General features: G+C 39.7%; 2 protein-coding genes across 2 annotated transcripts; both read right to left on the bottom strand.

The window, feature by feature from the left end:
• Positions 1–1,139: 1,139 nt before the first annotated feature.
• Positions 1,140–2,072, bottom strand: LOC101608400 (olfactory receptor 4B1-like). The gene has a single exon (XM_004673028.2). It carries the CDS (start codon positions 2,067–2,069, stop codon positions 1,140–1,142), a length of 930 nt encoding a protein of 309 aa, XP_004673085.2. The 5' UTR covers positions 2,070–2,072.
• A 7,994-nt stretch (positions 2,073–10,066) lies between these two features.
• LOC101608688 (olfactory receptor 4B1-like) lies at positions 10,067–10,987 on the bottom strand. The gene has a single exon (XM_004673029.2). The coding sequence runs from the start codon at positions 10,985–10,987 to the stop codon at positions 10,067–10,069; it is 921 nt and encodes a 306-aa protein (XP_004673086.2).
• Between the last annotated feature and the right edge of the window lie 14,307 nt (positions 10,988–25,294).

Raw genomic sequence — 25,294 nt, 5'->3', positions numbered from 1 at the left:
ATGACATAAGACCTATCTTTCAGGCCAATAAGTATGAAAGCAAGAGGAATTGTACTGGAAGGTTTCTCAGAAACATTTCTCAAAACAACAAGTATGTCTTTGCCACCCTTCCTGTGAAGATAGGAAGCCTGACTGCTGCTACCCCGTGCCTTGCAACCCCAAGGAGACAGCCTGGGAGCTGAGGAGCATCAGCCCAGCACACAGCCATGGAGGAATTAGAAAAATACACAAATAACCAAATCCACACCTAAATTCATCATTGGTATCTTTACCTGAGAGCACATAAACATGGTATAAAAAGAGAAGAGTGGGGCTGGAGAGATGGCTTAGCAGTTAAGTGCTTGCCTGTGAAGCCTAAGGACCCCGGTTCGAGGCTCGGTTCCCCAGGTCCCACGTTAGCTAGATGCTCAAGGGGGCGCACGTGTCTGGAGTTCGTTTGCAGAGGCTGGAAGCCCTGGCGCACCCATTCTCTCTCTCTCCCTCTATCTGTCTTTCTCTCTGTGTCTGCCGCTCTCAAATAAATAAATTAAAAAAAAAGAGAAGAGTGGTACAAAGTTACTCAGATTAAGATATTAATGGCTAACAATAGCTTTTATTTATTTTCTTACCCAGAGACACTTGCTTATGAAGTAAAGCTCCTTCCATGGGGTTTTAGGCATATGGACTAGACTAGTGGGAGAAAGGCACTACATGAAGGAACATGCCAGAACCGCCCCCTGCCCCACACCGCCAAGGTTACACTGGCAGAGACAAAGCAAACCATGAACCTTTGTCTCTGGGTGCAAAGATCCTTCCACACATCATGCATGCTAACAACAGAGAGGAAATTAATAAAACCATGGCCACAGAATTAATGATGACAGTCTGGGAATCCATTGCATGAGCTCGGTCCATAAATCCTATATTTGTTACACTACAGACTACTGGAGAAGAGATGGAAAATGGCCCACTTTCAACATACTCCAAAATACTGATTCCTAACATAGATCTTGAAATGATACCATAAAGTGGCTCATTTAAAATACAACAAAACCCACAAGCACACACTTTTGCTCTATGCCTTCACAGATGATTAAAATCAGGTTGAAGTGCTAGCCACTCTGATCATAAGTCTGCATTTTAGTTTCAGTTTTTCACTTTCATTCCATCTCTGAGTTCACTTTCTTGCCCCACAACTTCCTCATGGCATTTTTCACCTCTGCATTTCTGAGAGTGTAGATAATGGGGTTCAGCATGGGGGTGATGACCGTGTAGAACACAGCCACGAGCTTGTCTTCAGTGTAGGTAGAGGCAGGCCGCAAATAGAGGAAGATGGCAGGTCCAAAAAATAAAATGACCACCATGACGTGAGAGGCGCAGGTGGAGAGGGCCTTGCGCCTGCCCTCTGCAGAATGGTGCCTCAAACTCACCAGGATGACAACATAGGAGGACACCAAGAAAAGGAAGGAAAATACAGAGAACAGCCCACTATTGACAAACATAATAATCCCTACCACAAAAGTGTCAGTGCAGGCCAGCTTGAATAAGGGATGCAGGTCACAGAAGTAGTGGTCAATCACATTAGGACCACAGAAAGGCAAGGGGATGGTGATAAAAATCTGAATTATTGAGTGAAAGAAGCCCCCCAGCCAGGAACCTGCCACCAGGTAGTGACACACAGGCCGACTCATGATGGTTGTGTAATAAAGGGGTTTGCATATCGCCACGTAGCGGTCATAGGCCATCACTGTGAGCAGGAGAATCTCAGTGACCCCAAAAAAGTGGAAGAAGAAAATCTGAGCCAGGCAGCCCCTCAGAGAGATGGTTTTAATCTTGGAAAGTAAGTCAGTGAGGAACTTAGGGACAACAGTAGAGGAATAACAAATCTCCACTAGGGACAGGAAGCTGAGGAAGAAGTACATGGGGGAACGCAGGCTCTTACTGATGGTGACTGTCACAACAATGAGACCGTTGCCCAGCACTGTGGCCAGGTACACAGGGAGAAATAGCACGAAGCACACCTTCTGCACCTCTGGATCCTGGAAAAGGCCAGTGATAATCAATACCGTCACATTATTTTCCTTGGCCATGGATGCAATTCAGGCGTGTTGGATGACAGCAGTTGAGAAGCCTGAAATAAAACAAGCAATAATTGTGACACCCTCATTTATACCACTTTACAGAGTACAAATCAACAAACAGTACACTCTTTTTTCTTTCTTTGTTTTTTTTTTGTTTTTTTTCAAGGTAGGGTCTCGCTGTAACACAAGCTGACCTGGGATTCACTATGTAGTCTCAGGGTGGCCTCGAACTCACGGTGATCCTCCTACCTCTGCCTCCGGATTGCTGGGATTAAAGGCGTGTGCCACCCCGCCCGGCTAAACAATACACTTTTTAATCATTCACTTAGCCAATGGGCATAATTGTGAGACTCCTCAGGATCACCCTTTCTACATCTTCACTCACAAGTTCAAGGAAAGGATATGGAAAGTGGTTAGGGTTGGAACTGGTGGGATTAAGTTATAAAGGAATAAAAGACATACAGTCACGTAGAACCTAGAAGACACCCTGAAGATACCGTCATACACTAAGTTGCCCCACCTTGCATGTTTGCCGTCCACGTTGATTCATGTCTGTCACCACATCCTAGTAACCTGACCCTGCACACAGGATCCCACATGTGCTGTCCCTTACAGTTCCTGGTGCCAGCTCCTTCTCATACACAGGCAGTTGATGCCTAACTTATCAAAGCTTCTTAATCTCCAGCTTCCCCACCTTCCCTCCTGTAAGTTGGTCATAAATGGCTCGCTATACCCTTCTTTCCTCAGATCACTCTAGTACCTAGGAATAACCAGGACAATGCTGAATTCTTCTAACTGGCTTTTAATGACTTTTGTAGTCTGAGGGTGAGCTCAACAACTCACCCTCTCACCCTCATAAAAATCAGTTCACATCTTTTCAAGTCCAACTCCTCTCCATCAGCCTACCCTGATAACTCCCACCACAGAGCTACCTTCACCACCAGTGCCTTCTCCTTATGCCTGTCTTCCAGGACTAACTCCATTCCTGCTTGCTCATTGAGTTTACACTAATTCCACTAGCTCACATGCATCTTCTCTCCTCCAAACACTAGAAAAAATACTTCAGTCATTTTTTTTTTCTTAATCATAAATCTAATTGTGTTTCTTCTCTAATAAAACCTGCCAACAAACTGTCACTTCCCACAGCATAAATTTTAGTATCTTTAGAGGAGTTTAAGGTCCATGATTAGTTGACCATACCCTACCTTGATGCACTTATTGTCACCAGGTAAGTGGACACTATGTAGCTTTTTCCTAGCCCCAAATGCCCTCACTCCATCCCCTATTTGGTATTCCTTCTTTCTAGGTTGCATGAAGAATCTCATTACTATTGAAAAAAATGTTCTGAGACTTTCTGTTCCAGTAATACCTCAACACATTTCTTTTGGGGAAATCCACAGAATCTTATTATTGCAGCTTCTCTTAAAAGTACATATTATCTAATATTCAAATAATGTTTAATTTTTTATACTCATGTTCATCTTTTGTTGATAAGAAAGGCAACCATTTCAAAACTACCTACCTCATGTCACATACTATATTCTATATACATTAATATAATCTGTGTTCACTGTAAGCCTGTTAAATGAGTATAGTTATCTCCCCTTTTGTCCATGTGAGGAAACAGAAACACAGAGAAGTGAATTTTACTGCCTAAAATGACAACATAGAAAAGTCAGGTTTTGAAAGGAGCCAGATAAATCACAGTGCACCTCAGTGCTCTTTAGTCACTAAAAGATGCCACCTAGGAATTGGGCACACATGTAACATGTAAGTGAAGACAATAATAGATGACCTATGATTACAATAAGGACATGTATTTATTTGACAACCCAAACACATACCTCTTGATTCAATATATTTTTGCTCTATTACAGAAATGAAAATAAAAATACTGGAGACACATCACTCAGAGGTGAGGAGAGCCTTACAGAATCTCACATCTCCCAGCTTCACACACAGAGGAATACCTTGCAGCACCTTCCTTCTCATCATATTGCCTACCTTTAGGTTAGAAAAGCCGGTGTTCTCTTGCTCTGCCTCAGTGTAAAGAGTTGAAACAAGATGGAATTCCAAGATACTCAGTGTCTTCAATGAAGCAGGAACTTCACCAATCTGCTAGAATAGTTTATTACTCAAGGAAATGATTTAATTTGGAAAAGCCGAGATATGGAAGATCATTGAATTCTTCCCTTTAAATCCTGGTTGCTGAGCAAACAAAGTTATTTGACTAATATCACTGACTATCGCAATGCCGTAGATCCAGTCACACTGAGGTAAACCTTCTCAAAGTGATGCAGAAGGAATTCAGGGCAATACTATTTCACTCCTATTCTTCACTGATGAAGGATAGAAGCTGAGAGAGGTTAATTGGCTTCTGAAGTCCACAGTCTAGTTATTCACAGGTGCTGACTCAGAAATCAATTCTCTTTATGACATCAGGCTGCCTCCTCAGGGAATGGGTGATGGCGCTAACTTTGACTCAAAGATATTTGACTCAAAGATTTGTCCTCAAGGATGAGTCACCAATGCTCCTGGGATCTTACAGATAAGAATGATAAAATTTAAGACAAGTCACCAAGGCAAGGAAAATTCAATGGATCTATATCAGCATTAACATTTTGATTAAGAAAGAAATTTAAAAAGCAGCAAACACAGATATTTTATCATTCTTCCATTCACACATTCATTCAACATATTCTATTGAGCCCTATGCAGTTCCAAGTATTCTAAGAAATGAAGAATTAAAAATGAAAAGCAAAGCATGTAAACTCATGAAAGTCATAGCCACCTTATCCTTCTAGGACATAATGTAAGTAGAAACAAGCATAAACAAATACAATTTGATGGGAAAATTAGTAGTAAGTTCCATGAAGAAAAATAGAAGGTCATGAGTAATTGGAAAGGCTGGTGAATAATATTGTAGAAAAAGCCAGCTCAGGCTAGAGAGATGGCTTAGAGGTTAAGGCACTTGCCTGTTAAACCTAAGGACCCAGGCTCAATTCCCCAGTACCTATATAAGTCAGATGTACAAGGTAGTACTTGTATCTGGAGTATGTTTTCAGTTGTTAGAGGACCTGGTGTGCCCATTCTCTGTGCGTGTCTCCCCCTCCCAGTGAAATAGATAGATAGATAGATAGATAGATAGATAGATAGATATTTTTTAAAAAGAAGAAGCCATCTTATGTCAGGGTCTCCAGTTGCTGAGAATAATGGGGCTAGTGGGAAATACAACAAACCAGTTAGTAGTCCAGCATAGTGATATATTTCCAAGATAATTATAACTTGGCCCCAGATGGCACCAATGGATATTTTAGGATGTAATCAGAATCTGGACATATTTTTGAATGTAGATCTAACAAGATTTGCTGATGTTTTCAGTTGAAAGAAAAGAAAGAATTCAAAAATGCTTTCAAGGCTTTAGACTTAAGCAAGCAAACAAAGTTGTCATTTTCTAAAATAGAAATAATTTTGGTGAAGCAGGGGTTCAGGAAAGATTAGGAGTTCAGTTAGAGGCAGATTAAATTAAATTGTGTTTCTAAATATATAGCAGAGCTTCTGACTAGATAGTTGGGTCTATGACTTGAGATTCAAGCAAGAAGTCCAGGTAGAGCTGTCATTTTGAGAATCATCAAACTATGACTTATTGAAAGCAGCATCCATGTATGTATGTGTCTCTGAGAGGGAAATAGCAACCACCCTGGCATTCTCTGTGGGGTGGGATAGTAAGACAATGCCCTGTCAGGATGAATTAAAAGAACTAGTAAATGAAGAGCCTCAGATTAGAGGCTCTCACTCACTGAGCCACCAGCGTTCAGAAATAGGAGTAGTCTCTCCCTTCACCCTGAGGGATAGCCACAGAGTTGAAGTAGAAATAATGGCATGATATCTGTTCATTTCTGCTATTTTGGGAGCCATTCATAGGTGGCTATATATCAAATTGAAATTAATTACAATTTAAAGGAATCTAGGAACAGAGCAGAAATACTGTTTTTTAAAGTATTATTATTATTCTTTTCTTTTTATTATTTATTTGTATATCAGAGAGAAAGAAAAAGAGAGTTATGGGTGTGCCAGGGCCTTTTGCCACAAACTCCAGACTTATGTGGGTAGTAGGGAATCAAACCCAGGTTGTCTGACACTGTAAGCAATCACCTTTAAAAGCTGAGACATATCCCAAGCCCCAGAAATTTTGTTTTTGACTGAACGTGACATACAAAATCAAATCTAATTTCTGGACTCATTTGCTATTAAAGGGGCCATGTGACTATTTTATCAAATAAGATAAAAGCAAAAGTATTATGTACCATATTTGGAGGCTCCCCTAAGACCAAGAGATCAACTTATTCTCCTGTTCCCTTTTTATTGTGTGTGTGAGAAAGAGAGAGAGAGTGTGTGTAGTATGTGTGGTATACGCACATGTGTGATGTGAGCAGACACATGTGCACTGGTGAGAAGGCCAGAGGACAATGTGGGGTATCCCCCTTCATCACTAATTCACATGTTTCTTTGAGACAGAGTCTCTGCTCTGCTGAACCCAGAACTGTTGTTTTCATGATCCCAGTGATCCTTTGGTCTCTGTCCTCACAAGAATGGGGTTATAGATGTGCATAGGTCATGTCCAGCTGCTTATATGGGTGCTAGGGAATTGAACTCAGATGGTCTTTGGCCCTCTCAGGTCCTCATACTTCCATGGGAAGTACTTTTATTAGCTGAGCCATCTCCCTAGCCTCCTCCTCCACTTCCTCCTCTTCCTTTTCTTAATACTTTTGTGATGTATAACTAAAATGTAAGAGCTCTACAGTACAATAAAACATCCACTAATAACATGTAGTTATTTAAATTTAAACATCTTTCTTTAATAAAAATAGTTTTTATTGACAACTTCCACAATTTTAGACAATGCACCATGGTAATTCCCTCCCTCCCCCGACTCTCCCCTTTGCAATTCCACTCTCCATCATATCCCCTCCCCCTCTCAATCAGTCTCTTTTTTATTTTGATGTCATCATCTTTTCCTCCTAGTATGATGGTCTTGTATAGGTAGTGTCAGGCACTGTGAAGTCATGGATATCCAGGCCATTTTGTGTCTGGAAGGGTACATTGTAAGCAGTCCTATCCTTCCTTTGGCTCTTACATTTTTTCCACCGCCTCTTCCCCAATGGATTCTGAGCCTTGGAAGGTGTGATAGACATGTTTCAGTGCTAAACACTCCTCTGTCACTTCTTCTCAGCACTATAGTGCCTTCTGAGTCATCCCAAGATCACTACCATCTGAAAAGAGCAGCTTCTCTAACCAAAAGTAAGAGTATCATAAATATGTGGGTTTGAACATTAAGAACAGTGCTTACTGGACAGTTTGGTGAGCACAGTATATACATTTATCCAGACACCAGCAGACATTACACCCCTAGGGCTCTTGACTTCTCCCATTATAGGTTTTCAGTATCAGGCATGTATTTCATCCCATGGAGTAGGCTTTCAGTATAATTGGAGAGCAGTTGATTTCCCCCAAAACAGACATGCCACTATTGCACCCATTGGCTCATTTGGCCTGGCTGGCCAAATTTAAGGCTGTCAATGTCCACTGTTGTTTATCTCCCCTGGTAATTTTTCTCTCTCTCTCCCATGGAACTACATGCAGTGTAGCTTTTTCCAGCTTTCTGTCAGCTGGTCTATACAGAAGAGGTTTTTCAGCTTAGCTCCAGCAGGATTTCTCAGTGACCTTGCAGCCCAAGCATGTGGAGTCTTCAGCAATATAAATTTAAACTTCTTATAATGAAACTCAGAATTGTTTTTTCAGTCACACATTAGAAGTGATCAATAAACACTGCCATATTAGACTGGTCAGTTCTGGATCTTCTGGCTCTATACTTTGTAATTCTATCTCATAAACTTGCTTTCTCTGTTGTTACATGCAGTCAAGCCTATACCTTAGACATATAATCATTTCATGAAAAAGAATATATGAGTGTGTATTCAGAGCAGGCTGCTGCATACTGGACCCTCTCTTGCAAAAGACTATGTAGCAATTGTTATCTAAAATATATGCTTTTATAGGGACTAATTGTAAATAAAGAGTTCAGTAGAGATGGAATAGGAGAGTGGTGGTGGGAGGGAATTATGGTCAAAGTACATTGTGTATATGTGTAAAGGTTGTCAAAAAGGAAAATAAAATATATTTTAATATGGCAAATCAACAATAAGGGTTAACTATGTACTCTCCAATGCTACAGTAGATTAATTAGACTGCAACTATTTCTTGAATTAAGACTTGTTAAATATTCACAATAATCTTTGTTCCCTAAAACAATGTAAACTGCTTTATTTTAATTCCTGGGTTTTTTTCCAGTGAGAATAGAACAAAGTGAGTAATTAACTCTCAATAGATTCACCATGTCTCAACCCTCAGTAGATGAGGTAATCCTGGAGAATTTTCACAGTTCAGTTAGAATAGATATTGTTGGCCTGTGCTAGGCCATTGAAAGTCACTGCTGAAGTTTTGTCAATAGCTTTTATGAGAGAACCCAAACCTACACAGGAGTGGGACCACTTACTGTAGCCAGCATTCTTTAGTCCTAGCCTACTGTAATGGAAACAAGGTATCAAGAGAATAGGCAATGCCTTCATTATGCTTAGCACTAGACTAGATACTTTAAATGCATATTAACAAAACACAAAATGCTCAGCAAATATAGTAAACAACTACTATAAAAATATTAATTGAATACACATGACATTCAGGTACATAGGCACTAGAAAGCAACTAAGAAGAAGAGAATATTGATTCCAGTGAATTCCTCCACTAAAAAATATTGGACTGCCAATTAATGCTTGAAGTTCTTGGGTAGCATCAGGCATAATCTGAACAGCCTTGCATGACAGAAAGACCAGTGTGTGGGCAGCAATCCAAGCATCACACAAATTAAATTAATGACCAGAAGTAATGAATTCTCTGGATCATGTTCTTCCCTAAAAGTATTACATGTACGTTATCTGATTTAATATTCAGAATAATCCCATGAAGTAGCTTTTTTTAGTATAATATTGGTCTTATGAAATTTAGGCAAAAACTGTAGTTTAAAGTAGCTAGGTAATTTGGATCTTGGGTTGTAGCTGACAATCAATTGGAATTATGCTACAGAATGCAGAGTCTGAGCTCTTAATTTTTTAGCAGGAAAGGCATGCTAGCCACCATACAGTGTTGAAAATGAATCTGAGAGTTGATTATATTTTGACTTCAAAGGTTGTTTTTCAACAACTACTATGCAGCAGCTATGTTCATGGTAGTTGCAGCTTAAAAAAAAGGAAGGGGGCTGGAGAGATGGCTTAGCGGTTAAGCGCTTGCCTGTGAAGCCTAAGGACCCCGGTTCAAGGCTCGGTTCCCCAGGTCCCACGTTAGCCAGATGCACAAGGGGGTGCACGCGTCTGGAGTTCGTTTGCAGAGGCTGGAAGCCCTGGCGCGCCCATTCTCTCTCTCTCCCTCTATCTGTCTTTCTTTCTGTGTCTGTCGCTCTCAAATAAATAAATAAAAAATTAAAAAAAAAAAAAAGAAAGGAAGGGCATTCCTGCCTTTGAGAGCACACAGACTAGTAAGAGGGAAACACATATAAACAATTATAAGCAAACTGGTAGTGCAATAATGTCATGTATATGTAAAATTACCAAGAAAAGAAATTCAATTCAACCAAAGGATGAATGAGGGTATAAAATGCTTTATGGAGTAGGTGGTTTTAAAATGGGATTTTTCTGTACACAAAAGGGAAGTAAAGAGCAGGAAGACCAGTCCATCAGTGAAGTGCTTGCCTTGCAAGCATGATGACCTGAGTTCAAGGCCCAGAGCCCACAGAAAAATACATGGAGTTTCTGGTTTACTAAAGATGATCACAGAGGAAGCATCACATCCCTAAAAATATACTGCCCATTTTTGTTCTCTCATAGAAAAGAAATGCATTTTACTGCAGAATAATTTTTAATCTCATTCTTATCCTTTATCCCTTCTTCACCTCATGCCTCAGTTCTCTTTGTCCATAGTTTCCTCATAGAAATTTGAACTTCTGCATTTCTGAGTGTATAGATTATGGGGTTCAGCATGGGGGTGATGACTGTGTAGAACACAGCCACAAGTTTGTCCACAGTGAAGGTAGAGGAGGGTCTCATATAGAGGAAGATGGCAGGTCCAAAAAACAAGATGACCACGGCGATGTGCGAGGCGCAGGTGGAGAGGGCCTTGCGCCTGCCCTCTGCAGAGCGCTTCCTCAAGCTCACCAGGATGATGACGTAGGAGGTCACCAAGACAAGAAAAGAGCACAGAGCAATCAAGCCACTGTTAGCCATGACAGTGACACTCTCAATAAAGGTGTCTGTGCAGGCCAGCTTGAATAATGGCTGAAGGTCACAGAAGTAGTGGTCAATTACATTGGGACCACAGAAGGGTAACTGGATGGTGATAAGAACTTGAATTATGGAGTGAACAAAGCCCCCTAGCCAGGATCCCGCCACCAGCATGTGACACAGTGGACGACTCATAATGTTCATATAATGAAGAGGCTTGCAGATGGCCACGTAGCGGTCATAGGCCATCACCACAAGCAACAGGATCTCAGCAACCCCAAAGAAATGGAAGAAGAAAATCTGAGCCAGGCAGCCCCTCAGAGAGATGGTTTTAATCTTGGAAAGTAAGTCAGTGAGGAACTTAGGGACAACAGTAGAGGAGTAACAGATCTCCACCAGGGACAGGGAGCTGAGGAAGAAGTACATGGGGGAACGCAGGCTCTTACTGATGCTGACTGTCACAACAATGAGACCGTTGCCCAGCACTGTGGCCAGGTACACAGGGAGAAACAGCACGAAGCACACCTTCTGCACCTCTGGATCCTGGAAAAGGCCAGTGATAATCAATTCTGTCACATTGTTTGCTTTGGCCATGGGTTAAGGTGAAGTGTGCTGGACATTAGGTAGAGAGAGCCCTGAAATAAAATAATATAGCAGCAATTCGCCTCACTTATAGAACTTTAAAGAAAAAATATTAAACATTCATCCACTCAATATGGATCATTACAAAATTAAATACTAGCCCCATAAGATTTTACAATATTTAATGTATTTCATTTTATCACTAAAAAATAGAAATTCAAAGAGATGGTTATTTGCCCATAATTACACAAAGGTAAATTCTTGGTTCAGAATCAGTTTCTCTAACTTTCAATATAACCTGCCAAATGGGAGGTGGAATGAATTTGGAAGAAGTGATTAGGTATACATAGGTAGGTCCTTGTTCTCTCATCCTTAACTGAAACATTTCAGGGATCACACTTTTTCCTTTGCCTCATGACCTTCTATCTGTGTGAGGAAAGACAGCGTACTGTGCTGGGCATGTGTTTACCTAATTCTGAGATTGTTGTTTTCAAAAGCCACTTGTAACAGATCTAAGCCACTGTCTCCCTAGCCAGCTTTATCAGCAACAAGGACAATGTTTTCTGCCAGTCAAATGCCTTGGTTCCCAGTTACTTCAGTATTCAGATGGGGAGAGGATATATTAAGCTTTCTACAAATGTGGAATTTTTGTATGCATAGTGGTTTACAATAGTTTTTTTAAATGACAATAAGATAAATATACATCAAATCTGTAGTGGTGTTATCTACCTACCCAAATAGGAGTTATGATATTTTATCTTCTTCAGAAAATTTATGCTATGCAACAAACAGAAGAGGAATACCAAATGTAGAAGAAATTGATCAATGATTCATTGACACAAAAATCCACTGCCTGCATAAGAGCTAATGGTTTCAAATCAGTAGAAACATGTCATTGAAGCCCATGGTGCCAAAATAGATAACCCTGGTCAATTCAGCATAGTAGGACCTTTCCACGAGGACAGTTCTGTAGACCAGGGTCTCAAACTCCCTAGAAATGTCTCAGCATCTTGGAAAGAGTAATTATATGAATGGGTAAAATGATGTGGTTGTGAAGCTCCTTAAAATTCACGTTTTCTGCCACTCACACACTCAAGGAAAAGATACAGAAAGAGGTGAGTGTAAGAGCTCTCAGTACTAATTTATAAAGTAGCAGAAAATATACATTCAACTCGAATCTGGAAGGCACTGTGCTGGCCCCCACACCTTTCCACGTTGCCCTGCCTTTCAGCTTTGATCTCCACATTGAATCGTGTCTGTGTCTCACTTCCCATATCCAGTCACCATGTCCTGGTAGCTGACCTACACACCAGATCAGCACGTGTCTTTTCTCCCCAGTCTTACTACACTCTTCTCATACATGGGTAGCTGATGCCTAAATTACCAAAGCCTCTTTATCTCCAACTGCCCCACTCCACCCATTCTGTATCTATAGTTAAAAAATTGCTTTCTACGCCTCTTTATTTTCTCTGATAACTTCACAGTTTGGGAATAACCAGGAAAACCTGGAATTATGTTTTTTTCTTTTTTAAATTTACTTGTTAGAGACAGAGGAGAGAGAGACAGTGGGCACACCAGGGCCTCTAGCCACTGCAAATGAACTACAGATGCACGTGGCATCATGTGCATCTGGCTTACGTGGGACCTGGAAAATCAAACTTGGGTCCTTAGGCTTCACAGGCAAGCGCTTTAACCACTAAGCAATCTCTGAGGCCCGGAAACCTTGAATTCTTCTAAGTGATTTTTAATGACCTTCCATAGTCTAAACAATTTCATAATCTCAACAACTCACCCTCTTACCCACTAAACTTCAACTATCAAATCTTCAAGCCAAGCTCTTGCCCATTTTCATAATTCTGCCCTGCTAATTCCCACCACAGATTTTCCCAGAAAAGTCCTCTCCATTTCCCTGCCAACTCTACCCATCTTTCAGAACCAACTCCAGCCTGACTTGTTCAATGAGACTTGTCTTAATTACCAAGCCCCATATGTGGCTCCTCGTCTATTGGAAGATTTCTTTTCTCCACGTGAAGTCTATATCCATGCTTTCTTATTGCTCACAGTATAAATTGTAATATTGGTAGAGGGGTTCAATGCATGTCTGAAACAGATCATGACCTACCTATCTTCATACCTTTATTGCCACTCTGCCAATGGACACTCTATAGTTCTTTTCTTTCCCAAAATTATTCTGCCCCTTCTTTGATTAGTATTTCTTCTTGCTGGGTTGCCTGAAAAATCTAAAGACAGAAAGGATCACATACTCTGACTTCTGAATTCATATGATATATTATAATGCATATAGATTAATTAAAAGACTATTTTGTAATTATGGTTTTACTTTTTTGTTTATTTTTATTTATTTATTCAAGAGTGGCACAGAGAGAAGCAGGCAGAGAAAGAGAGAGAAAATGGGTCATCAGGGCCTCCAGCCACTGCAAACGAACTCCAAATACATGTGCCACCTTCTGCATCTGGCTTACGTGGGTACTGAGGAATCAAGCCTCAAACTGGGGTCCTTAGGCTTCACAGGCAAGCACTTAACCACTAAGCCATCTCCCCAGCCCGGCTTCAGTATTTATATCTTCTTCCAAAACATATACTATTCTAGTACCTAAATTAGACTTAATATCTTTTAAATCTTTATTTTAATTGGCATTTTGGGTATGTAATGATAACTAAAATTTAATCATATTTCCTACATGTCTAATACTTTGTACATGCTCTGACTATATTACCTTATGCAGTTTAATAACAAACCTTTGATACAGGTATAATTATTATCACCCCTCTTCTCCATGTGAGCAAACACAGAGAAGTAACTTGAATTGCATATGGTTACACAGGGCAGGGCAAAGGTTTTGGAAATCAGAGAGCCCAACCACAGTTACTGTTCTATATCACTTTGAGGAACAGGGTTCATAGCAAAGATATAAAAAGAGTTTAAATTAAACATGACTTTTGTAATAAATATATTTGCTTACCAAAATTAACACAGATCTCTTATCTGATCTTGAACACAATCTAGTTTTGATCCCTTAAATTATAGTAAGTATACTTGCATTAATTTGAGATAATTACTTATAGATAAATAAAAATGTGTAGTACCCAGTATTCCCAAGTTTCTTCCCCACAGAAGAAAATGATATTTTCCTTCTCTTTCTTTTCTATATTTCTCTCTCTCTCTCTCTCTCTCTCTCTCTCTCTCTCTCTCTCTCTCTCATATTCTCTCTCACTCTCTGTCTCTCTCTCCTCCAACCTCTTCCCATTCTCTCTGTCACTTATACAGTGAAAAAAATTTCCTTTCTTACCACACTGCTTTCTTACACACAAGCAAGGAAAGAAAATGTGGCCAGCTTATAAAACCCTAAATCAGCAAAGAAATGTATAGAAAATATGTCAAATAACCTTCTCAGACTAATACCAGAGCATAAGATATAATATAGACGATGTCTAGAGAAAATACGAGATGGCTGATGTGACTGACTTGAGAGTGAAGTAATTGAACCTTTATCCCAATCACTGGATACAACTTGGTAATTCTTAAATAATAGAATGCATAATTATAAAAATATATCAAACTAATTACATTTAACGTTGTGCATATTATACCACACTGAAAATTAGAAAGTTAATTCCTTGCTCCACTCCCAAAGAATTATAAAACACAAACATTACCTCATGTCATTACCTCATTGGCTCTAAAAAATAAAAAGATGGCGCACGCCTTTAATCCCAGCACTTGGGAGGCAGAGGTAGGAGGATCGCCGTGAGTTTGAGGCCACCCTGAAACTCCATAGTGACTTCCAGGTCAGCTTGGGCTAGACTGAGACCCTACCTTGAAAAACCAAAATATAAAAAATAAAAAAAAGATAAGATATGCAACATCCTATGCTACTGAAAAGCTTCACACCTTCTTCCTGTTCACACCACCTACCTTGGAGATCAGAAGAGCTTACGTGCTCTTACTCTGCCTTCAAACAAGAAATTGGACCACGTGCACTTCAAATATACTCAATGTGTCTCAAACTCAGCATTGAAGAGCCACTGCTGGAGCACACCATTACTCAGGGGCCTATAGGATTATGAAAACAGGACTAGGAGAATAATTGAATGCCTACCTGGTTCTAGAGTAAGCAAGATCTTTGGGCTAATACTACCACCCAGCTGACTTCTCGGTAGAGAGCCCCAAGTCACACTCAGCCACTCTGAGAGCGGTGCTGAAAGAATTTAACTCCTCCTGCTAATGCTTGAATTGGCATGTGCTGAGAAAGGCTAATAGGCTTTCCCAAACCACATTCTAAGAATTTTCTAGATACTACCTCAAAAACCAGTGCTCCCTCAAAAATAATACACTGCCATTGATGATATGAGATGGTCATTGCTGTTGAAATTAAAAAGTTGCCTTTGCCTCCAAGAACAAGTCAAAAATGGTCCTGGGAACTTTTAGAAATTATAATGTATGGTGTCTAAAATAAACCACAAACAACAAAGTCAAAGTATCTATATCACCGTTAACAATTGTATTTGTACTTTTAAGAAATAAAATCTGTAAGAATAGCAAACTCAGAGCTTATAAATCCTGTTGTGATGGAGAAATCCTACCCACCCATGCAAAGCCCAAGGGTTTTAAATAAATGCTCAGACACTTCAACTATTCATTATAAATCACTCCAAACATTATAATCAAGGGACAATTTCCCTATGGAATTTCTTTGCCTTCCAGTAAAACTTTGCCAAGTAGACCATGACCTGAGGAAAATGTCAAAATCTGTTTCAATGATTTTGCTGTCATTTCCACATTGTCTTATACCCAGTAGGAGGATACATTGAGAGAATTGAAAATAAGACATGAAAGAGGTCTTTGCCTAAATTTGGCCACAAAAATTAATATAAGAATAATAAAAAAGAAAAAGAAGACCCAGTGAAATTTCATGTTTTAGTGAGACTAGACATATCACTAATCTACACACATGGCTCAGGCTGTAATCATGTGGTACAAAAATAGAGAACATTTCCACTACCAGGAAAACTCTGATTGACAGTACTGACCTACACCACAGCAGCTTCTAAACACAGAAATTTTGTCAACCTTGTCACCTCCAGGAAGTAACGTTCTCTGTCTTGTGTGGCATTGAATCCCTATCACTTAGAATAAGCCACGTACATGGTCCATCAGTCATACTGAATAAAATATTTTTTTAATTTTCATCTTTAGTTGGCATACAGAAATTTAGGTATATTCATTCTGGCCTTTCAAAGTATAATTTGGTTTTTCTTTTGACTCCCATCCCCACCTCTTATTGACCCCTTTCTCACTTCCCCACAACTCCCTGATGTCACATGGATCCTTTTGCCCTTCTCTCTCCACTATTCCAGTTCACTTCTTTTTTTTCCTTCCAAATTTTTATTAATAACTTCCATGATTATAAAAAAATACCCCATGGTAATACCCTTCCTCCCTCCACTTTCCCCTTTGAAACTTCATTCTCCATCATATTCCCTTCCCATCTCAATCAGTCTCTCTTTTAATTTTGATGTCATGATCTTTTCCTCCTCTTATGATGGTCTTGTGCAGGTAGTGTCAGGCACTGTGAGGCCATGGATATCCAGGCCATTTTGTGTCTGGAGGGAGCCTGTTATATAGCGTCCTACCCTTCCTTTGGCTCTTACATTCTTTCTGCCACCTCTTCCGCATTAGACCCTGAGCCTTGGAAAGTGTGATAGAGATATTGCAGTACTGAGCACTGCAGTCATTTCTTCCCATCACCATGATACCTTCTGAGTCGTCTCAAGGTCACTGCCATCTGAAAAGAGAAGATTCTCTACCAAAAGTGAGAGTAGCATTAATATAAGGGTATGGAAATTAACAGAAGTGCTTACTGGGCAGTTTAATAAGCAGAGTATATACATTTAGCCAGACAACAGCAGACGATACACCCCTAGGGCTCATGACTACCCCTATTTTAAGTTTTCAGTATCAAGGATATATTCCCTCCCATGGAGTGGGCCTTCAGTGCAATTAGAGGGCAGTTGGTTTCCCCCATAACAGACGTGCCACTATTGCGTCCGTTGGCTCATTTGGCCTCGCTGGCCAAATATAAGGCTTGCAGTGTCCACTGTTGAGTATCTTCACTGGTGATTTCTCTTTCTCCCATTGAACTGCATGCAGAATGGCTTCTTCCAGCTTTCTGTCAGCTAGTCTACATGGAGGAGGTTGTCAGCTCAGTTCTAGCAGGATTTCTCAGTGGCCTTGCAGCCCAAGTATGTGGAGTCTTCAGCAATAAGGTCTTACCATCTATTCCTGGTGGGAAACTAAGGGCCTTGGCAATGGCTTATAATGTTTTGGGGGAATCAGGGACCACCTGGCCAACAACTCACTGGAAGGTATCCCATCTCTGGCACTGAAAATTTTCTAGCAACAACCTACAGCTTCTGAGTGTTCCATTGTCCAAAAAAGTAGAATTCCATATGATTTATTTATATCCTCTTAGATTTTGATTAGCCCTCCCTCCACCTTTCCTTCACTCAATCTCTTCCCCTGACCTCATTTTGGGAAAAGCTTTTTTTTTTTTAATTTTTTTAAAATTTATTTATTTATTTGAGAGCGGCAGACAGAGAGAGAAAGACAGATAGAGGGAGAGAGAGAGAATGGGTGTGCCAGGGCTTCCAGCCTCTGCAAATGAACTCCAGATGTGTGTGCCCCCTTGTGCATCTGGCTAACGTGGGACCTGGGGAACCGAGCCTCGAACCGGGGTCCTTAGGCTTCACAGGCAAGCGCTTAACCGCTAAGCCATCTCTCTAGCACGGGAAAAGCTTTTTATTAACATCCATGCATATATAAAGTATTCCATGATCATAGTTCCATCCTGCTCCCTTTTTTCCCTCTCATATGCCCCTCCACTGAGTTCCTTCTTTGCAGCTAGACCCTCTTCTGTTTTTTACTAACATTTTTTTTTGTTTGTTTGTTTTTGAAGGCAGGGTGACCTGGAATTCACTCTGTAATCTCAGGGTGGCCTCGAACTCTCCACAATCCTTCTACCTCTGCCTCCCGAATGATGGGATCAAAGGCATGTGCCACCACACCCAGCCTACTAACAATTTTTGATGAATGTACAAAATGTATTTTGATCAAAGACCCCTTACCTCCCTCTGTCTTTTCCCTAGCACCCTGCTCCTTCCAACTAGTATTTCTGCAATTTTTTAATTGATTATGAATTTCATTGCATGACCGTATCTAGTAGTAGTCATATTCCTATCAGCTTATACTCTTTTTATTTTTTACTTATTTATTTGAGGAGGCAGATGCAGAGAAAGAGAGAGAGATTGAAAATGGACATACCAGCCAGGCGTGGTGGCATGCACCTTTAATCCCAGCACTCGAAAGGCAGAGGTAGGAGGATCGCCATGAGTTTGAAGCCACCCTGAGACTACAGAGTTAATTCCAGGTCAGCCTGGACCAGAGTGAGACCCTACCTCAAAAAAAACAAAAAAAAAAAAAAAAAAAAAAGAAAGAAAGAAAGAAAGAAAGGAAGGAAGAAAGAAAAAGAAAAAGAAAAAGAAAAAAGAAAAGAAAATGGGCATACTAGGGCTCCCAGGTGCTGCAAACAAACTCCAGACACATGCACCACCTTGTGCATCTGGCTTACATGGGTCCTGGAGAATTGAACCTGGGTCCTTTGGCTTTGCAGGCAAGTGCCTTAACTGCTAAGCCATCTCTCTAGCCCAGGCTATACTCTTGTATCCACTCTCCCTCACCCTAAGCCATTGAGGGCCCTCCTCAGTAAGGTTATTGGTGGTCCTTGTGGAGTCATGAATGATCAGTTAGTCAGTCTTTTTGTCTCTCAAGATACTCTTTTCACCCTTTGTATCTTCCAATCTTTCTGTCTCCTCTTCTGCAATGTTCCCTGAGCCATGGAGAGTATTTTATAAAACTACTTTGGTGGTACGCCCTATGCAATCTTTGAATTTCTGCTTTGAGTCATTTTGAGTGTCATCAGTATTTACTGCCATCTCCCTGGATCTGGTTGTCAGGCTAGCAATGCAAACACTTCCTCTGTAATGTCTTGAGGTCCCTGGCAGATATTATGAAGGTGGGTCATCTTGTGCTAGGCAGTAGACCATCTTTTCTTGTTGTAATGTTGAATCTTGGTTCTACTCAGTTTTCACTGCTTTCTGTAAAACAAAGGAAATTCTCCAACCGAGAGTGAGCACAGCGTAGGTTAAAGGAGATAAGCCTAGTTATTTAAGAGGCTTTTGGATGACTGTCGCCACTTTTCTTGAATATGATCTTCTCTCTCGAGTCTATGGCCTTCCTGTCCACAGAATTACGACTTGGTTCTCAGCACAAGGTACGAGTTCTCTCCCACTTAGCATACCTCATATCCAGTCAGAGAGCTGTTGATTATCAGAGGTGGTGTGCCACTATTATACAGGTGTGAACATCTTGCCAACTCTTTGATTTCGTAGCTTGCAGAGTCTCCTGCTTGTCCATGCCATTGGCAGCCATTGTCCCCCAACAGCTGCACAGGACTCTCCAACACCCAAAAGCCTTGAATTTGAGGCTTCACTAGCTAAATTATATTACAGTTGATGTAATAGCACCATGTAATTATTAACACTGCTTGAAAATTCTCATCACATGAATAATTGGTGTAAAGTATGTTAGACTACATGTCAGTGTAGTCCATTCTCCTTTTCTTTTACAGAATACAGTAGAAATCTGACTCTGAGCTGAAAACAATTTCATACAGAGTCATATAAAATAGTTTCCACCATACTTTGCAATTAATAATGCCCATGTGTCCAAGCTGGAGGCACACATGTATCCCAGCACTTGGGAGGTAGATGCATATAGCACTTAACCTTCCCTTGCTTGGACAAAACATCCAACCAGAAACCACTTATGGAAGGAATGGATTTATTTGAGCTTATGGTTTTGAGGGAGCTTACAATTTATTCATAGTAAGGAAAGCATGGCAAAAGCAACCATCTGGGCATCACATCTTCTCATATCTGCAAGGGTAAAGTCAAGAGAGTGAGCTTGCTAAGTCCAGCAAGAAGAGGTGGGCTATAAAATGCCAAGGACCATCCCCTGGAACATACTTCCTTCTGGAAGCCCCGCCTCCCAAAGGCCTCACCATCAGAGGCTTGATCATAAATACATGAGGCTATGGGAGACAACTGACATTCAAATCATCATATTTCTCCCTTAAACTCATGACCACCTCATGATGCCACATGCATTCAGTACAACGTTAAAAGTTTCCATAGCGTTTATCAGTCCTAACCTGGTCAAAAATCCCAAGTCAAAAGTTTCATCTGAGTCTTAATTAATTAATTGTGAAATTAATTATACAATTAAGTGTGAAATTATAAAAATCAAAACACATTTTACATAGCTCCAACTCATAATGGTACACAGTTAACATTCCCACTCCAAAAGAAGGAATGGAGGCATAGCATGGAAAGATTGGACCAATGCAAGATAGAAAACAGAAAGGCAAACATCAAATCCTACAGCTCCATTCCTGTACCTACAATTTATGATGAAATCACTGGGGCTCCAAAATGTTTGAGCAGCTCTACCCTTTCATCAGTGCTGCTGACAGCCCATCCCTCAAACAGAATCTACCTCAAACCAGCAGCTTACCTTGGCAGCCAGCCCATAGTCCTGGAATCTCCAAAATCCTAGAGTTTCTACCTGAACCTATGGTTCCTCTTCATAGCTTCACACAATGCCCTCACAGGGTCTCCTTGCAGGGATTTTAACTATGCTGCACACTGCCATGCTTCAGTGGCCTCTGGAACTGTGGCATTGTCTTTGAACCTCTATTTCCTGAATTTTTATTATTTTTTTTCTAGTTTTCTTTTTTTGTAAATTTTTATTAGCATTTTCCATGATTATAAAAAAATCGCATGTTAATTCCCTCCCTCCCCCCCACTTTCTCCTTTGAAATTCCATTCTCCATCATATTACCTCCCCATAACAATCATTGTACTTACATATATACAATATCAACCTATTAACTACCCTCCTCCCTTCCTTTCTCTTCCCTTTATGTCTCCTTTTTAACTTACTGGCCTGTGCTACTAAGTATTTTCATTCTCACGCAGAAGCCCAGTCATCTGTAGCTAGGATCCACATATGAGAGAGAACATGTGGCGCTTGGCTTTCTGGGTCTGGGTTACCTCACTTAGTATAATCCTTTCTGGGTCCATCCATTTTCTGCAAATTTCATAACTTCATTTTTCTTTACCTCTGAGTAGAACTCCATTGTATAAATGTGCCACATCTTCATTATCCACTCATCAGTTGAGGGATATCTAGGCTGGTTCCATTTCTCAGCTACTATAAATTGAGCAGCAATAAACATGGTTGAGCATGTACTTCTAAGGAAATGAGATGAGTCCTTAGGATATATGCCTAGGAGTGCTATAGCTGGGTCATATGGTAGATCAATCTCTAGCTGCTTTAGGAACCTCCACACTGTTTTCCACAATGGCTGGACCAGATTGCATTCCCACCAGCAGTGTAGAAGGGTTCCTCTTTTTCCACATCCCCGCCAACAATTATGATCATTTGTTTTCATGATGGTGGCCAATCTGACAGGAGTGAGATGGAATCTCAATGTAGTTTTAATCTGCATTTCCCTGATGACTAGTGACGTAGAACACTTTTTTAGATGCTTATATGCCATTCGTATTTCTTCCTTTGAGAATGCTCTATGTAGCTCCATAGCCCATTTTTTTGATTGGCTTGTTTGATTGCTTATTATTTAACTTTTTGAGTTCTTTGTATATTCTAGATATTAATCCTCTATCAGATATATAGCTGGCGAAGATTTTTTCCCATTCTGTAGGTTGCCTTTTTGCTTTTTTCACTGTGTCTTTTGCAGTGCAAAATCTTTGTAATTTCATGAGGTCCTAGTGATTAATCTGTGGTTTTATTGCCTGAGCAATTAGGGTTGTATTCAGAAAGTCTTTGCCAAGACCAATACGTTGGACGGTTTCCCCTACTTTTTCCACTAGCAGTTTCAGAGTTTCAGGTCTGATGTTAAGGTCTTTAATCCATTTGGACTTAATTCTTGTGCATGGCGAGAGAGAAGAATCTATTTTCATCCTTCTGCAGATATATATCCAGTTTTCCCAACACCATTTGCTGAAGAGGCTGTCTTTTCTCCAGTGAGTATTTTTGGCATTTTTATCGAATATCAGGTGGCTATAGCTACTTGGGCTTACATCTGGGTCCTCTATTCTGTTCCACTGGTCTACATGTCTGTTTTTGTGCTAGTACCACGCTGTTTTTGTTACTATGGCTCTGTAGTATAGGTTAAAATCAGGTATGGTGATACCACCAGCCTTATTTTTGTTGCTCAGTATTATTTTAGATATTCGAGGTTTTTTATGATTCCAAATAAATTTTTGAATTGTTTTTATTATTTCCATGAAGAATGCCTTTGGAATTTTGATAGGGATTGCATTAAATGTGTAGATTGCTTTTGGTAAGATTGCCATATTCACAATATTGATTCTTCCAATCCAGGAACAGGGGATGTTTCTCCACTTTCTAGTGTCTTCTGCAATTTCTTGCTTGAGTGTTTTAAAGTTCTCATTGTAGAGATTCTTTACTTCCTTGGTTAGGTTTATTCCAAGGTACTTTATTTTTTTTGATGCAATTGTGAATGGGAGTGATTCTCTGATTTCATCCTCTGTGTGTTTGTTGTTAGCATATATGAGGGCTACTGATTTCTGTGTATTTATTTTGTATCCTGCTACATGGCTGTAGGTTTTGATCAGCTCCAACAGTTTGCTAGTAGAGTTTTTAGGGTCCTTTATGTATAGAATCATGTCATCTGCAAATAACGATAACTTGATTTCTTCCTTTCCAATTTGTATCACTTTTATGTGTGTCTCTTGCCTTATTGCTATGGCTAAGACTTCCAAAACTATATTAAATAGAAGTGGGGACAGTATACACCCTTTTCTTGTTCCTGATTTTAGTGGAAAAACTTCCAGATTTTCCCCATTTAGTAATATGTTGGCTGTAGGCTTGTCATAAATAGCTTTTATTATATTGAGATATGTTCCTTCTATTCCCAGTCTATGTAGGACTTTTATCATGAAGGGATGTTGGATTTTGTCAAATGCTTTCCTTGCGTCCAATGAGATGATCATGTGATTTTTGTCCTTTAACCCGTTTATATAATGTATTACATTTATAGATTTGTGTATATTGAGCCATCCCTGCATCTCTGGGATAAAGCCTACTTGGTCAGGGTGAATGATCTTTTTGATATACTCTTGTATTCTGTTTGCCAATATTTTGTTGAGAATTTTTGCATCTCTGTTCATGAGGGAGATTGGTCTGTAATTTTCTTTTTTTGTTCTATCTTTGCCTGGTTTTGGTATCAGGGTGATGCTAGCCTCATAGAAGAAGTTTGGTAGAATCCCTTCTTTTTCTATTTCCTGGAAAAGCTTAAGAAGCAATGGTGTCAGCTCTTCCTTAAAAGTCTGGTAAAATTCAGCAGTGAATCCATCTGGGCCTGGGCTTTTTTTAGTTGGGAGATTATTGATAACTGTTCGGATCTCCATGTTTGTTATAGGTCTATCTAAGTGATTAATCTCATTTTGATTTAATTTAGGTAGGTCATATAGATCAAGGAAATCATCCATTTCTTTCAGATTTTCATACTTTGTGGAGTATATGCTTGTATAGTATGTCCCTATGATTTTTTTGAATTTCTCTGGAATCTGTTGTGATGTTACCTTGTTCATCTCTGATTTTATTAATTTGTGTCTCTTCTCTCTTTCTTTTGGTCAGATTTGCTAAGGGTTTATCAATCTTGTTTATCCTTTCAAAGTACCAACTCTTTCTTTCATTAATTCTTTGGATTGTTCTTTTTTGTTCCTATTTCATTAATTTCTGCCCTAATCTTTATGATTTCTTCCTGTCTACTGATTTTTGGTTTGCCTTGTTCTTCTTTTTCCAAGGCCTTAAGGTGAAGCATTAGGTCGTTTACTTGCAACCTTTCTAATTTCTTAATATAGACACTTAAGGCTATAAATTTACCTCTTAGAACTGTTTTCATTGTGTCCCAGAGATTTTGATATGTTGTGTTCTCATTATTATTTGACTCTATAAATTTTTTGATTTCTTCATTGACCCATTCATCATTTAGTAGTGTATTGTTTAGTTTCCATGATTTTGTGTATGCTCTATAGCCTTTCTTGCTACTGATTTGTAGTTTAATTCCATTGTGGTCAGAGAGAATGCAAGGAATTATTTCAATTCTCCTGAATTTGTTAAGATTTGCTTTGTGTCCTAATATATGGTCTATTTTAGAGAATGTTCCATGTGCTGCTGAAAAGAATGTATATTCTGCAGCCTTTGGATGAAATGTCCTGTAAATATCTGTTAGGTCCATTCCTTCTATGACCTCATTTAGTCCAGATGCCTCTCTGATTATTTTTTCCCAGGATGACCTGTCAATTGTTGAGAGTGGGGTGTTAAAGTCACCCACCACCACTTTTTTTGGTGTTATCTGTGACTCTAGTTCTAATAGTGTTTGTTTGACGAATTTGGGAGCCCCCATGTTAGGTGCATAAATGTTTAGGATTGTAATGTCCTCCTGTTGGAGTGTGCCCTTAATCAATATAAAGTGACCTTCCTTATCTTTCTTGACTAATGTTAGACTAAAGTCTACCTTGTCAGATATTAGGATAGCAACCCTGCTTGTTTTCTAGGCCCATTTTCTTGAAACACTGTCTTCCAACCTTTCACCCTAAGATAATGTCTATCATTTGTAGAAAGGTGAGTTTCTTGGAGACAACCAACTGTAGGATCCTGCTTTTTAACCCAGTCTGCAAACTTATGTGTTTTTGTTGGGGCATTGAGGCCGTTGATATTAAGAGATATTATTGAAAGGTGTGTATTTATGTTTGCCTTTTTTTTTTTTTTTGTGGTTCCAGTTCTACCTGTGCTCTCTTGTGTTAACTAGTATTTGAGTATTGCTTGTTTTTTCTAGGTTCCTTATATGTGTGCTTTTCCTTTTCTTCAGCATGGAGGATTCTATCAAGTATTTTCTGTAGAGCTGGTTTTGTCTTCAAATACTCCTTTAACCTACTTTTGTCGTGGAATGTCCTTATTTCTCCGTCTATTTGAATGGATAACTTTGCAGGATAAATAACCTTGGTTGACAGTTGTTATCTTTCAGAACTTGGAATATATCACTCCAAGCCCTTCTGGCTTTAAAAGTTTGTGTTGAATAATCTGCTGTAATCCTGATGGGCTTGGTTTTGTAGGTAACTTGATTTTTC

Source organism: Jaculus jaculus, chromosome 1 (genome assembly GCF_020740685.1).
Source record: "Jaculus jaculus isolate mJacJac1 chromosome 1, mJacJac1.mat.Y.cur, whole genome shotgun sequence".
Lineage (NCBI taxonomy): Eukaryota > Metazoa > Chordata > Mammalia > Rodentia > Dipodidae > Jaculus > Jaculus jaculus.
This window is presented reverse-complemented; position numbering and strand designations above follow the sequence as displayed.